This window comes from Echinops telfairi, unplaced genomic scaffold (assembly GCF_000313985.2).
Source record: "Echinops telfairi isolate 266 unplaced genomic scaffold, ASM31398v2 ScPeMD7_7469;HRSCAF=8507_1, whole genome shotgun sequence".
Classification (NCBI taxonomy): Eukaryota; Metazoa; Chordata; class Mammalia; order Afrosoricida; family Tenrecidae; genus Echinops; species Echinops telfairi.
In genome coordinates this window covers 109,635,587-109,649,727 of record NW_022111373.1, presented here as the reverse complement: position 1 = coordinate 109,649,727, position 14,141 = coordinate 109,635,587, and the positions used below count along the sequence as shown (strand labels likewise).

Below are 14,141 nucleotides of genomic sequence, written 5' to 3'. Positions count from 1 at the left end.
CTCACCACCCATTTATCCCTCCGCCTTTCAACCAGCACCACATGTGATTATCGGCCAGGCTGGCACAATTAACTAACTCAAATCCTGACACAATATTTTTCTTCATATAAGCCAGATTATCTGATTATTTTATCAGCATACTTTGAATAAGTACAGTGAGAGGATACAATCCTGATTTATACTTTTCCGAATATCATTGATATCACATACAAGTAAAATTTTGCTGAAGATTATCCAAGAAGGTTGCAATAGTACATTGGTAAGGTGCTACCAGAGGATCAGGCCAGATATGAAACAAAAAGGATCTCATTGCAGATCTGAGATGGATCTTGGCAAAAAGGGTAAATATTAATATTCACACTTCCTGAAAAACAGTAATAAAAAGTCTTCTAGTGGAACCTGAATATAATATGAGCAGGATTAGGAAGGCAAATTAAACTAGATCCATGAATATATATGCAGGTTTGCCAGAGATATAGCTACATGTGTATTTATATGTGCTGAAAATAGATCTATAAATATAGTAGAGTATATGGCCAAAGTTCAGAAAATGTGTTAGTTCTAACCAAAGAATGAAGTTAATGAGTTTCTAGGCATGGAGCCTCTTGACATAACATAGTCCAGAGAGAAAATGTTCTCTATCCTAATTCGTGGAATAGGAATGGGTCTGAAAAACTTCGTAGTGACCACCTAGGACACCAGTCTCTATCTCTTCCCATCCAAAGCAAAGAAGAATCCTGAAAATAAAAATTTACCGGAAACAATTATTCGAAAGAACTAATTTGACCACGCAAACCTCAGTCTTTAAGACCCTGACACCAGAAACATTAGGTGGCACCTGGCTCCCTTGGATGACTGCACTGAAAGACATCACAATAGAAGTTCGAGGAGTTGTATGAAAGTGTGGAACAAAGCACGAAATCAGAGAAAAGCCAGTTGGCTGGTCTAAAGAAACTACCCGAACTGTGCCTGTTAAGCACGTACAGGCATGGAACTTCGCTCACCCCAACGATAGGCTTGTAAAGTGAACCATGACACCACGGAGAATTACAACCCTTAGAACCACTTACAGATTCAAAAGGGCAGCATGTGAATGAGTACACAGGGCCAGAGTGTGAAGAGGAGTGTTACCTTGTGAGGATTGCAATCAGTGTCACAAAATATAATGTGCATGAATTGCTGATTGAAATTCAATATGTTTTTGTAAACTGTCACCAAAATTACAATAAAAAGTTTGTTTTCAACAAGGTATCAATGGAACTATATATGTGCATGCAATTTATAAACTATTCTTCACATAATCTTATTTTATTTGGAAGTAGTATATTCATTAGATGTGGTTTTACTTGACTTTGTAATTCATAGACATAGGGACTTTCTTTTTTTTAAAAGTCTCCAGGATTTTATTTTATTTTATTTTTTTAACATTTTATTAGGGGCTCATACAACTGTTATCCCAGTCCATATACACATCAATTGTGTAAAGCACATTTGTACATCGTTTCTCAAAACATTTTCTCTCCATTTAAACCCCCGACATTAGGTCCTCATTTTTCCCCTCCCTCCCCGCTCCCCCCTCCCGCATGAGCCCTTGATAGTTTATAAATGGGTATTTTGTCATTTCTTGCCCTGTCCGACAGACATAGGGACTTTCTTTGGACTATAGTTTTTCCCAATCAATGACGAGGCTCATATGTAAATTATGATATATAAAGCATAAAATACCTTTTAAGATTATTTATATTTTACTTATCATATCTTGTTCATCAATTTCTCTACACATTGAAATATTATTTCGGCAAAGACAGGATTTTGGTTTATTATCCCCATTGCTTTCCTAGTATCTAGAATAGTGTTTAGGATATCATAGGAATTTAATAAATATTAGTTGGATGAACCAATAGTGCTTTGAAATAGGTGGGGAAGAATAGGTAAAGGCATTTGATAAACTGATAGAATATCATCTTCAGCGTTCTAAAATCTAGTTTACTTATTATGGCAAAAAGAGAACAGAAAGTTCAGGTCATATTGAATAAGAGCTAGCTTGAGGCACCCAAGGTCTCTACTTACATTCATGGTTGGGGTCACAGTGGCCCACTTTTCCATTATATACCGGAACAACATGAAGATCTTATCCGAGAGTCGATTGACATCCAATCTTGGATAGGGGAAATCTCTCCAGTGGTTGACGTACTTGTAGATGGCTTTGCTGAACTTTTCAAGGGCTGCATTTTAAAAACACAACCATAAATTATGAAAATTACAAAGATGGGAAGGACAAGAAAATAAATGTAGAGCAAGGAGTACTGATGATTAGTAAACGTGAAATAAAACAAATAAAAAATTTAAACCTGCTGCAATCCAGTTGATTCTGATGCACAATGACCCCAGGTGATAGCCTAGACCAGCCTCCCAGGGTTTCCTGCGGTGTAACTCTTACTGAAAGAGATTGACTGTCACATCTCTCACTAGTGCAGCAACAGTGTGTTCACAATACAGTTGAGTGCTTTAATCCCTAGACTCCTAGCGGTCTTCAAAGGTTCAACAGTTTCTCTAAAATCTGAGGACTATATCAAATAAACATGTAAATGTGCATCATCACAGTAGTGAAATGAAAATGAAAAGCATAATGGGATACTACTACATACCATGGAGAATGGCTAAAATGTATAATAGATAATGGCAAATGTTGACCAGACATAGGTGCGACATATCGCTAGTGGAAGTCTGAATTGATACAAAAGCTTTGGCAAACTCTCTGGCATTGTCTACCGATATTGAATATGCCTCATGACTCAGCAGTCCTACACCTAGATATCCAACTATTGGAAATGGATATATGTAAGTACAAAATAATGCATAAGAATGTTTATAGTAGTTTTTTGTATTACCCCCCCCACTAAGAAAAACACTCTAACTATATTTTAACAATTTTATTGGTCCATAATTCACATATAGTACAATTTAATGGTTCAATCACATTGAGAAGAGTTGTACAATCAGTTTTAGAACATTTTCTTCATTCTTGTGCACATCATTATTGGGTCCTCATTTCTCCCCAACTTCCCCTGGCATGCCCACAAGAAACCATTGATCCAGTTCCTATCTCTATAGGTTTAGCTAGTCTAGATTTCATATACAGAAAAATATGAAAAAACAAACCTAAAAAGAATAATAAAACAGATAAAAAACTCAGTAGAAAAGAAAGCAGAAGATATTAAAAACTAGAACAAATTTAAATGGATCATAAGGGAGATAAAATGATAGGGTGTTAAATTTTAACCTAACTACATCTACAACAATCCACTTTCTAATGCATTCTACATGATAGCAAGGTTATTCACATTCGTGGTGGTCCATGGACAGAAGGAACTCATCATGGCTTATTTTATGACTTGTATTTTCCCTTCATTAAAACAACAACAACAACAACCGAAACAGCTTTAAAATGGATCAAAGAGAGATAAACTTATAAAATATTACATTTTGACAAAACTATTCACATCTTTAAACGTTGATCAGAGGGGATTCACTGGAGGTTTAACCCATGCGTGGACCTTGCAAGTGGATTTTGGGATTCCACTGACATACACAGCCTTCTGCAAATCAGGTATTCACAGTTCAAGCTCAGATACCATTCCCTATTTTAGATTTGGATTATGTTATTTACAACCCTTGGATTACAGAGGCTGGTGTGTTTCTTCCATGTAGACTTCATCGATGTCTCACTTAGATGACTGTTTTGGAAAAAAAGGCTTTAAGACCCCAGGCACTATTCTTTCTGATAGCTGGGTACCATCTCATTTCTTCACCACACTTTGCTATAGCACTCTTGTCTTAAGTGATCTATTTAAGAGGTTGTGCATCAAGCAGGGCCATGTCCTAAGAACTAATTGCTCTTAGATTGGAGCTAGAATTAAGTGCAAGTCCCAAATCCATTCATGAATCTATGAATTATATTTGTCTCTGGTTCACTTTAGAGACATTTTAATCATTTTATGTTAGAGAAGTCAATGCTGACTCATAGTGACTGTGTAGGGCAAGATAGAATTGCCCCTGTGAGAGTTTGAGTCTATAAATCTTCACAGGAGTGGAAAGCCTCATCCTTCCCCTGTGGATCTGGCTGGTTCCCTTGAACTGCTGACCTTGTGGTTAGCAGCCCAAAGTGTAACCACAAATGATTTGATAGTGTCATTAGTTTAGCGATTGGTATAGTCAATAATAGAGATAATGTAAGTGTTTGACAACAGGTAGAATGGATAAATTGTAAAAAAGGCATACAATGGAATGCAGCAATGAAAATTAACCATGACTACACAAAACAGCATGTATGGATTTTACACACAGAAGTAACCTATGACATTAGAAGTCAAGATGGTGATGACCTTTGTGGGGAAGGGGGAAGGTGGTGATTATAAGGCAAAACAAGGGGTGATTTCCGGGGATGGGGATGTTTCATGTCTGGACCTGAGTGGTAGTAAAAGGGCTATGTCACTGTGATAATGCACCAATCTGCACAGTTTTGATTTGTATTCGTTTTAGTGTGTATATGTTAATTCGATAAAACAAAAAAATACTTTTTTATCTCAAAAAATCATTTTGGTCACTTATCCATATATACTGGCATCACATGCATTAAAAAATTGTGATATTTTTATTCCAACCCTCCTCTTATGCTACTCATTTTATGGGATGAAAAAGAAAATCCATTGTTCACTTCTTTAAAGACACTTCACACAAAGATTACTCTGGAAAAGAGAGCCCTTCGGAGATCCTGCGTGTTTCAGTTCTAGAGCTGGCCGTCTTCACTCCACACTCCTTTCAGTTTCTTTGAGGGGTTCCTGTCATACTTTATGACCGTTTTGTGTGTGTCCTCCCTCCATTGACCCCTGTGCAACGGGAGGAAATGGATGGTGTTTTGTCCATGAACGATATTCATTGTAACCAGCATGATATCTGCTTCTGTGTCGATTGATAGAGTGATAAGTATATGAAAGCCACTTACATTTCATCTCTTTTCCTTTTTAGCCATCATGCATAAATTGCTTTAGGACAAAGGATACTTAGATAACTTTATAACATAAAACGAGAGAATCTATTATTAATTGCCATAATGAGGTCCTGCTTTGCTTTCCTTGTTATTAAGATTGGGGGTAAGCATGTTTTTAGAAATTAATGTTTCTTTGCAAGGTCACACTATTAATTATTACAGCAAGTGGGGATATTAAAAAAACTAGTGAGGTGGAATAATGTGGTATAGTTATTCAAGTTCTTGAGTCATACTTTCATATTTAGGATAGATCATAGGCACACAGTAAATTCTAAATATATGTCAGATAAAAATATTAACTTCAATGAGGATAGATGAAGAGAAAAGAAGTATAATAGGATGGGATTGACGTGGTTTCTGGGTAAAGAAGACACTGAAGAAAAAAAGAAAGGAAAACGGGATTTTAAATATAAAATATTAAAACGGGGGTGTATCAATTGTAGAAAGTATCTTAACAGTGGCATCATCTGATGTTTTCCCAGAGGTGAAACAGGCTGGGAGGAGGTCATGGTCACCTGGTGCAGATAAAAGGTCAGCTCTGCAGATCCATCAAAGAAGCCTTTCCCCTAAATTGGAAAGGCTTTCTTCCTGGAATCCCTGGACACATTCTTCTATAACTTGATTACTACAGATGCATTTTAAGTTTGGTTTATATTAAATAAAACACATGCTATAAGCACACATACTATAAAATATTTACTATAGATAGATTTAAAATTTTACCTCTTCTCTTTGGTTTATTTGACTTTTGAGGAGTGACTGTATTTTGATTAGGTTGTTTCCTCATCATTATTGTTATATTACATTATAATCGAATGCCAGCATTTAGTCCATTTCTAAGAGCTGGTATGCTCTCACAAGCATCACATATAAAGTATAATACGATGAAAGAAGGACTCCCAGAGAAATAGGTCTTATGTGGCAGTGGAAAGAGAGAGAGACTAGATGGGGTGACCATATGGATTTGGCTTTGAATGCTACCAGTGCATCTCAATGACTGTATTACCAGCTTGGAAAAACTGCTTAACTTTCTTGGACCTCAGTTTCTTGTCTGTAAAATAGCCCAATTACAGCTATTTTGCAAAGTGGCTGTGAGGATTGGGTAAAAAAAATTCCTTCAGAGAGCATCCCATGTGGTAGGCATGAAAAAGCTACATTACCACGAGTAAAGGCAAGACTAAAGCAAAAGGAGAAACAGCCATTTGCTGAATTCATAGCTCAGTCTATAGTCTTAGGGGAAGAGGACGGCACAGGGACACCCACCAACGCAGAAAGCTTCCTTCATCCTTTCCTCCTCGGCCAGCCTGAGCATGGTTTGCATGGTGAGCAGAGTCATCATCATGAAAGGAATGCTCTGAGACACTGCGGAGAGAGGCGAGAGAAGAGTCATTGTCTTCACCCCTTCCTCTCCTCATGCCAACACAGAGCCTGGGCTGTTGCTCTTGGAGGAGGAAGAACTCCTCAGTCCCTGTGCCCTGCCTCAATGCCAGGCTGCGGTTAGAAAAGGAAGGCAGAGTCACTGGGTGTAAAATAAAACATTACCTATATAGTCAACTGTACCTGCTGTTTAGTGGCAATGCCTTATTTTGATTATTATTTTACTACTGTCAATCTGCCCCACCAGAACTTGCTTCTGATGCCAGGGCCTAGCACATGTGATATCAAACCTGCCTAGAATGATAATACATATAACCAACCAGTCTCCTCCCCCAAGTCCACTGTAGAATTTCTAAATCTTAAGGCATTAGAAAACTGCATCTTCCACAGAGTGGCTAGTGGGTTTGAACTGCTGACCTTGGGATCATCAGCTCAATGCTAAATTCATAGTTCTGCCAGAGCTCATTAGTACATGCAATAGGTGTTCAATAAATATCTGTGAAGCCAAGTAATAGGCAACCCTTATGATAGATAAGTAAGGGTTTAATGGTTTACAGAATATACTGTGTGAAAAATATGCTTATGCAAGTCCAGGGCTAGATGAAAAGGAAGGCGAGTAAGGGTGGGAGAGTCTAGGCAGACTCAGAACAGGGTGGATTAACAGTATCTGATCAGCAGACTCATCTATGCAAAATTAACTGCCCCCATGCCTCTCTCGGTATTCTTGAATAGGACAGACGGCTGAGAGACTCTCTCCGAATTTCCTTGTTCCCATTAGGTTTTAGGTAACTAGAGGTGGGTATTTTAAGAGAGAAAGTAAGGCTAGAATTCCCTGTATACCATAGCTGGTTGCCAGTTCAGCCAGAGCGAGCACAACAAATTCATTTGGCAGCTCCAGGATCCTGAAGTTATTTTGCACTTCGTACATCACAGAGTTGAAATCGTGCGCAGCCAGGGACACCAAGACCTCCCCAGCCAGCATTCGGACTTCGCGGAGGATCTGAGGGAGCAAGCAAAACCCAAATCACGAATTGGAGAGGAGGAGTGCGCCCGGGAAGGGGAAACTGCGCAATGGGAAAGAGCAGCGACAAAGCCAAGGGCGGGTGGGATGGGGGTGGAGACACTCCAGGTCAGATGTCAGCAGCGGGGAAAGCAGAGCTGATCTGAACGTACATAAAAATCATGTTGTAATAGGGATTTTGTGAATTTGAGGTCAATACACGTTTTCTTGCTATTTGCTCAGGTACCACGGGCATAGGATTATCTTTGTGTGTAAGTGATAGGAATTAGTGAAGTTGACAGAGTAAAGGGAATCGCTAGGGAAACTGGGAGAGTGAAGAGATTTCGATTTCAGAAATGTCACAGCCTAACAATTGTTAAAATTGGAGCTCTTGAGAGGGACGTCTGCTCCTAGTAACAGTGGACTATGTAAATTTGATCAACCCATTTTGCTGAGGATAATAAAAGACCTGGATAATAGTCTTAAGGTATATTTTTCAAAAGCACTAAACAGCTAACAGCATTGAGCGAAGTTATTGAGTTCACTTATGGAAAATAAAAGGAATCTAGAGATGAGTTCCATATTGTAGTCTGCTTTGTGGCATTTTGGAAATATCAAGTTCAAGATCCACCAACAGTAAGCTAGGGCAACTCCACCCATCACTTTTGTGGACTAAGTTCCCAAAGGGCTGTCCTTAGATGTAAAATTTAACTGAAAGCGAGCGAGTCCTCAGTGGATTGTAATCACAGCTGAGAGTCTCCTAAGTGGCTCTGGGATTCTCAGGTTCTGAACCTGATCATAGATCTTTAGTGCCACTGGCAGGAACAAATGAAAATTCTTTCTAGAGGTAAATAGCGTCATCCTAGGACTCAAATTATTCTACAAATTAGTTTTCAGAGACAATGTCCTGGAGACATAAAAAGGCAAGAATTCACATGCAAGTCAAGAAACTATAAATTCTAGCTACATGTTTTATCAATAGATAGCTGTGTTACTTTGAAAAATATTCTTATTTTTATGTTTTTCCTGAGAAATAACTTCCTCATTTCATAGTGGGTCGGGCTATACAACCTCTCCAGTGTCTCATGGCTTTGATTCAGTTTAGGATTAATAACTGGATTATGTAAGGAGAACAAATCAAAGGGATCCCGGGTCATAGCACCAATGTAGAAAAAGTCAATGGTCAGCCACGTGGACAAAATTGGGAACTTAAAAACTTTGTTATGGGCCTTGCTTCTCACTCACTGTAAAAAAAACTGGGAGCCCAAGATACATGGGTGGAGCTACATAAGAAATAGTCCTCTGGCAAACTCGCCCTATCTAAAGTTGAGGGATGAGAGCAAAGTGGTGACTAAGTGGAGTGCTTGGGAGAGAGGAATATAGAAGACCAAAGGCATAAATCTGACCTGGACAGTTATAACTTTGTCAGTAGATCCCCCCCTATGATGCTGGTTGGACCTGATCTGGTTTCCAAAATTTTCTATATTTCTGGTTTGTATTGTTTTGTGTGATTTGTTTGTTAATATTAGAGTGTATCTCAAAGGTGTGATGTTAATGGAGGTCACCCTCCTGAAGCTGTGGTATATGCATTTCCGTTTTTCGGTATATGAAACCCAGGATTGATGAACCTATAGGGATAACAAGTAGAATAAGGGGTTCAGGGTACAGTGGTGGAGGTGGGGAAAAAGGGAGAGGCTGGCAAGGAGTCCATGTAGACAAAGATTGTTTGGAAATGATTGTGGTTGCAATTGTACAATTCTACATGACATGATTGAAATATAGAATGATATGATATCGCAAGTAATAAAACAAGACAAAACAAAAACACTTACATTGTTGTCTCTCATGTCCTTAGAAGCATAATAAATCAATTGCTGCACAATTGCATCATCCAAGATATCTGAATTCTGTACAACGGTAGTAAGATGACTATAAATGTCTTCCTGTGAACATATGCACATACACACAGAAAACTGGGTTGTAGAACAAATGGAATAAGTTGAAATGGAAAATAATAGCACAATTAAATTATGCAATATGTCTCTCCACCACACAAGACTTTACATATCTTAATTGTTGCTCCCTGAGCATAATATGCATCTTCAGAAAGCAAATTATGACATATAAAACCAAGTTTATTAAAACAAATGGTTTTAATTGGAGGCTAGGTGCTGCTGTGAGGATGAATAGGTTTTAACGGAGCTTCTCTATGAGAACACACACACAAAAACAACAACCTAGGAAGAAAGGCCTAGCCATCTACGTCAGAAAGCCAGTGAAAACGCTATGGAGCCTTTAGCTAGCCAGGGATACCTGCCTGGAGTGTTATGCTCTTTTAAGATCTATCTCCATGGGATAAAATGAACAATACAACCTGCAAGATTAGACGGGAACTTTAGAGGGCATTGCATTTATGTTAATCCAAAGGAACAACTCAAAAAAGAGAATAATTGTACAACGTGGAGGAATTGTTACACTGGCATGCTTACCATGCATAGCCCAACATCATCACCACCACCACCAAATAATTTCTACAAAAATAGAAAACTCCGGGGATCACAACAATCTAATCCCATTGCATATGGGACTGCCTGATAATAATGCCAGATAATAATAGCCACAGCTTTGTGGCAAGATATAATGGAAGACAGAAGCTGACTAGCTGATATATTCAAGTCTCTTGGCAATTACTCTTGTGGGGCCACTCCAGGGAATGGAAATGTCCACCGCTCCCAGGGAGTGACTATTCACCATGGAACACAGTGTAATTCGTGAACCGTGAATATAGATCCTAAGAGAGATTCCCAAGACCTTGTTTCATATGTAAAACTTGTGGAGGGAGGTTGTGAACCCTGTGGGACAGATGATGCATCTGGCCGGCAGCCTGACCAATGACTCCGTGTGAGGTCTCTTTTAAATCTATTAGATGGTCACATGTTCTCTGGAAGCAGAAGAGGGAAAATATGCTGCCTGGCCCGGCACTATGTCTGTGATTGCTTGTGGATCAGACTAGGATCCACGGGGTTTTCATTGGCTGATTTTTGGAAGTAGATTGGCCAGTCCTTGTTAGCCTGGAAGTGCCATTTGAAGTCTGCTCACTACTATAGTAAAATAGAAGCCTCCTTGTGGAGACAGATGGGTGATGGCTGTGTATGAGGTGCACTGGCCAGATTCAAATCGAGGTCTCTTTGGTAGAAGGTGAGAATTCTATCACTGAACTCTGCTACCTCCATTCAGCGCTGGGTCTGTTGTCATCACTCGGTGCTGTAGAGCAGGCTCTGACTCAATGTTCTGTTGTCCAGAACAAAACACTGGCTGGCTCGCATGGTCCTCTCTGTTGTTATGCTTGAGCTGATTGTGGCAGCCACCATGTAAGTCCATCTTGTTAAGGGTCTTCCCCTTTTTTTGTGACTCCTCTATCCTCCGAGCATGATGTTCTTTTTCAGGGACCGGTTACTCCTGATAACATGTCCATAATACATGAGATGAAGTCTCACCTTTCTTGCTCAAGGAACATTCTGGCTGTACTTCCAAAAATGATTTGTTTGTTCTTTTGGCAGTCCATGAAACTTTTAATAGTCTTCACCAGCACCATGATTTAAGTGCACCGATTCTTCTTTAGTGCTCACTATTCCATGCTAACTTCACATATGTACATGAGCCAATTGAAAATACTATGACTTAGTCAGGTGCACCTTATTCTTCTAAGTGACATCCTTCCTTTTCAACACTCCAAAGAGCTACCCAGGGCAATGCGTCATTTGAACTCAACTGCTGTTTCCATGAGCAAGATGACATTCTTGACAATGCCCATCTCTTCTCCTGTTATTATGATGTCACCTACTGGTCCAGTTCTGAGGATTGTGATTTTCTTTGTTTATGTTCAATTGTAATCCATACCGAACGTTGCAATTTTTGATCTGCCTCAGTAAGGGCTTCAAGCTCTCCTCACCTTCAGCAAGCAAGATTGTGCCATCTACAGATTTCAGGTTGTGAATCAGCCTTCCCCCAATCCTGATGCCATGTTCTTCTTCATTTACTTCAGCTTCTTTGATTATTTGCTCAGCATCCAGATAAAATAAATATAACGAAAGGATACAACCCTGATACACAACTCTCTTGGTTTTAAGCCAAGCAATATTCCCTTTTCTGTTTACACAACTGCCTCTTGCTCCATATACAGGTCTGAATGAGCACAATTAAGTGTTTGGAAATTCCCATTCTTCTGAGAAGGCTATTTCGTTATGATAAGTGACACATAGTTATTCGTATTTTATATAAGGTTGATGAAGCCAAAAAAGGCTTCACTGCCCATAGAAAATAAAATTTCTAATTTTGAAATAGCATTAAAAAGGAGCTAGGGAGACCTTTGAGGGTTTCCATAAAGCTAACAGCTAGTGACCTTTTAAGACACAGGGGAATTGCCTCATAGGGTTTGTAAGACTAAGCTGTCTGCTGTATCCTCCTCCTTCTGGATGGCTGCTAGGTTTGAGCTACCTGCATTTTAGTTAGCAGCTGAGTACTTAGCCACTGTAACACCATGGCTCCTGACATTTCCATAGGATTCCTTAAATTATATAGGATAAAGCCATAATCCCCATGGTCATCTGACACCTGCTTTCTCCTACATCTGCTTGCATAAACTTGCAGAGAGGAGTGTACTTTACTGTTTGTAGAATTGGATACTTGTTCTTTAAAAATTTTACTGTTCAAATATTATAGCACATTACATATGGATTTCCTGGAAAGATCTAGCACCAGAGAGAAATAAGAAATTTTAGGGAAGGAAAGGCTTATATAATTGTTGCAACAACTGGACCAGAAAATGTAAATAGAAAAGATAATTTTCTCTTTTGCCCTACCTTGATAATATTATCTTCCTTGTTCAGCATGCTGATAGTGAGGTTTATATCTCCAAATAGTTCTAGAATGTACAGAAAAAATAGTTAAGACATGTGCAGAAATGTGACTGCTATCATCAAAGTTTTATTTCCCCCGTCTCCCTCAACAGGGACTGCTAGCCCTTTGCTAGCAAGGGCTATATCTTACTCATATTTCATGTCCCTGGCATATTTGGAAACCAGGCTGAGTAAAAAATAATACTTAAACATTTCAAATTAAATGTGGAGGGGAAAATATAATTATTGGATTCCTGTTTATCCTTAGTTAAGTGGGTGGCCCCTGTACTTAACTGTCTTTCTAGCAAGGCCTGGCTCCAAAATTCCATGGGCTGAGTCCCTTCTGTGCCTGAAATGAAGGCACTTATGCTGTGTAGCTGTTTATTTTCAGCTCCACTCTGTGAATCTTTTCTTTTCTACATTGTCTTCTGACTTATCCACCTTCCTTGCCTTGCCAAGTCCCTTATCAGAGACTGTGCTCAATGGGACTTTGCTGTTTTCTGATTACATTTTTGCCTTGCCCTTTCAGAAAACTAAAAAAAAAATTGTCAAAGCAAGTGAGGATTTTTTAGGCCACCTGACAAAATGCTTTGGGGGAGGTTATTTCTCATGAGCTTTGAAAAAATCCTCACCCCTTTAGGACAGTGTTTTTGTAAATTCAAAAGGGAGCCACACTTGAAAATATTCCCAAAGAACTTTTATTACAGGATTAAAAGTTAATTGAGAATCTGCCTTTCTTTTTTAGGTAGCCACTTTCTCCTCAGCAGACTTTAAGTGGTTAAAGCAGGTAAGTCACAGTTATCCCCTGGACTCCTTCGTCCGTCTAGCATTGGTCCCATACAATCAACATACCTTCATTATTTTGGAATAAAAGAATAGATTGAAAGGGAGAATAGATAGAAAGTGTCTTATTTTAGCATGACATTTCTTAAAACTTTGAATATAATATCTCACACCATCCTCCATACATGTGCATATGATCACACAAACACGCAACCCTCAGCAGGGCCCGAACCCTGCACCATCTGAAGACATTTACCTAGGGGCTCCTCCAGGGCACGAGCCATGTCTTGGCGTGTCAAGCTCTCCTACAAGGTAGCACTTAAGTATCACAAAGGGTACAACTAAAAAAAGAAAACAATCAAAGAAGCACGTTGGCACTTTTCTCTTATGAGGTTCACATAAGGTTGTCTAACTGCACGTCCCTCTTCCTCTTGATTGGCACAATGACCTGGGAGCTCCCGGTGGTGGCTTGCTGTTGAGGAGAATAACCCTGTGTTCTATCATACGACATTTTCTTGCTTCTGAGCTCCTCCTGTCCAACAAAATGGCTGCATCTCACCAAACCTTGTCCCTGTGCTGGAGACCAGAGTTTCTGAGGAAAAGGAAGAAATTAGAGACTGAGTCCCAAACCATTGTTGTAGTCCAAAGGAGGTACTCTCCCTAAAATTGGGTCCATTGGTCAAGAATTTGGGAACGGTTTTCAGTGGTCACTTTACTGGCTTGATGTTGGTAAAGCCTTTATGGTGATCTTGCGGATTGTTCTACTTGGTGAAAATTAGTCACACTAACTGGGCATGCTCAATAGAATGGAATGCCCAGCAGGGGCAGTTGAATGGAACTTCCAACTGACGGCAGGAAAGCAAGACCTTTTCTGTCTCCTGCCCACTTCCACTGACTGCAGGCTCAGGGTTTTGTTTTGTTTACCCAGACTCAATTATCTCTTCTTATTTTTCAGTCCATGCTTTGTAACCATACCCCTTGGCCATAATGCTTTCAACTGTACTGGTGTAGAGCCAACTTTGTGCAGTCACCC

At 39.4% G+C, this 14,141-nt stretch overlaps 1 protein-coding gene across 1 annotated transcript in view; it reads right to left on the bottom strand.

The window, feature by feature from the left end:
• MROH2B (maestro heat like repeat family member 2B) overlaps positions 1–13,392 on the bottom strand; it is a 95,396-nt gene extending 82,004 nt beyond the window's left edge. Inside the window, exons 1-6 of the mRNA XM_013008393.2 lie at positions 13,365–13,392; positions 12,290–12,351; positions 9,260–9,370; positions 7,268–7,427; positions 6,314–6,412; positions 2,071–2,225 (exon numbers count right to left, since the gene is read on the bottom strand). Of these exons, the coding sequence (XP_012863847.2) occupies positions 2,071–2,225; positions 6,314–6,412; positions 7,268–7,427; positions 9,260–9,370; positions 12,290–12,351; positions 13,365–13,392 (615 nt within the window). The remainder of the gene's footprint in view (positions 1–2,070; positions 2,226–6,313; positions 6,413–7,267; positions 7,428–9,259; positions 9,371–12,289; positions 12,352–13,364) is intronic.
• Between the last annotated feature and the right edge of the window lie 749 nt (positions 13,393–14,141).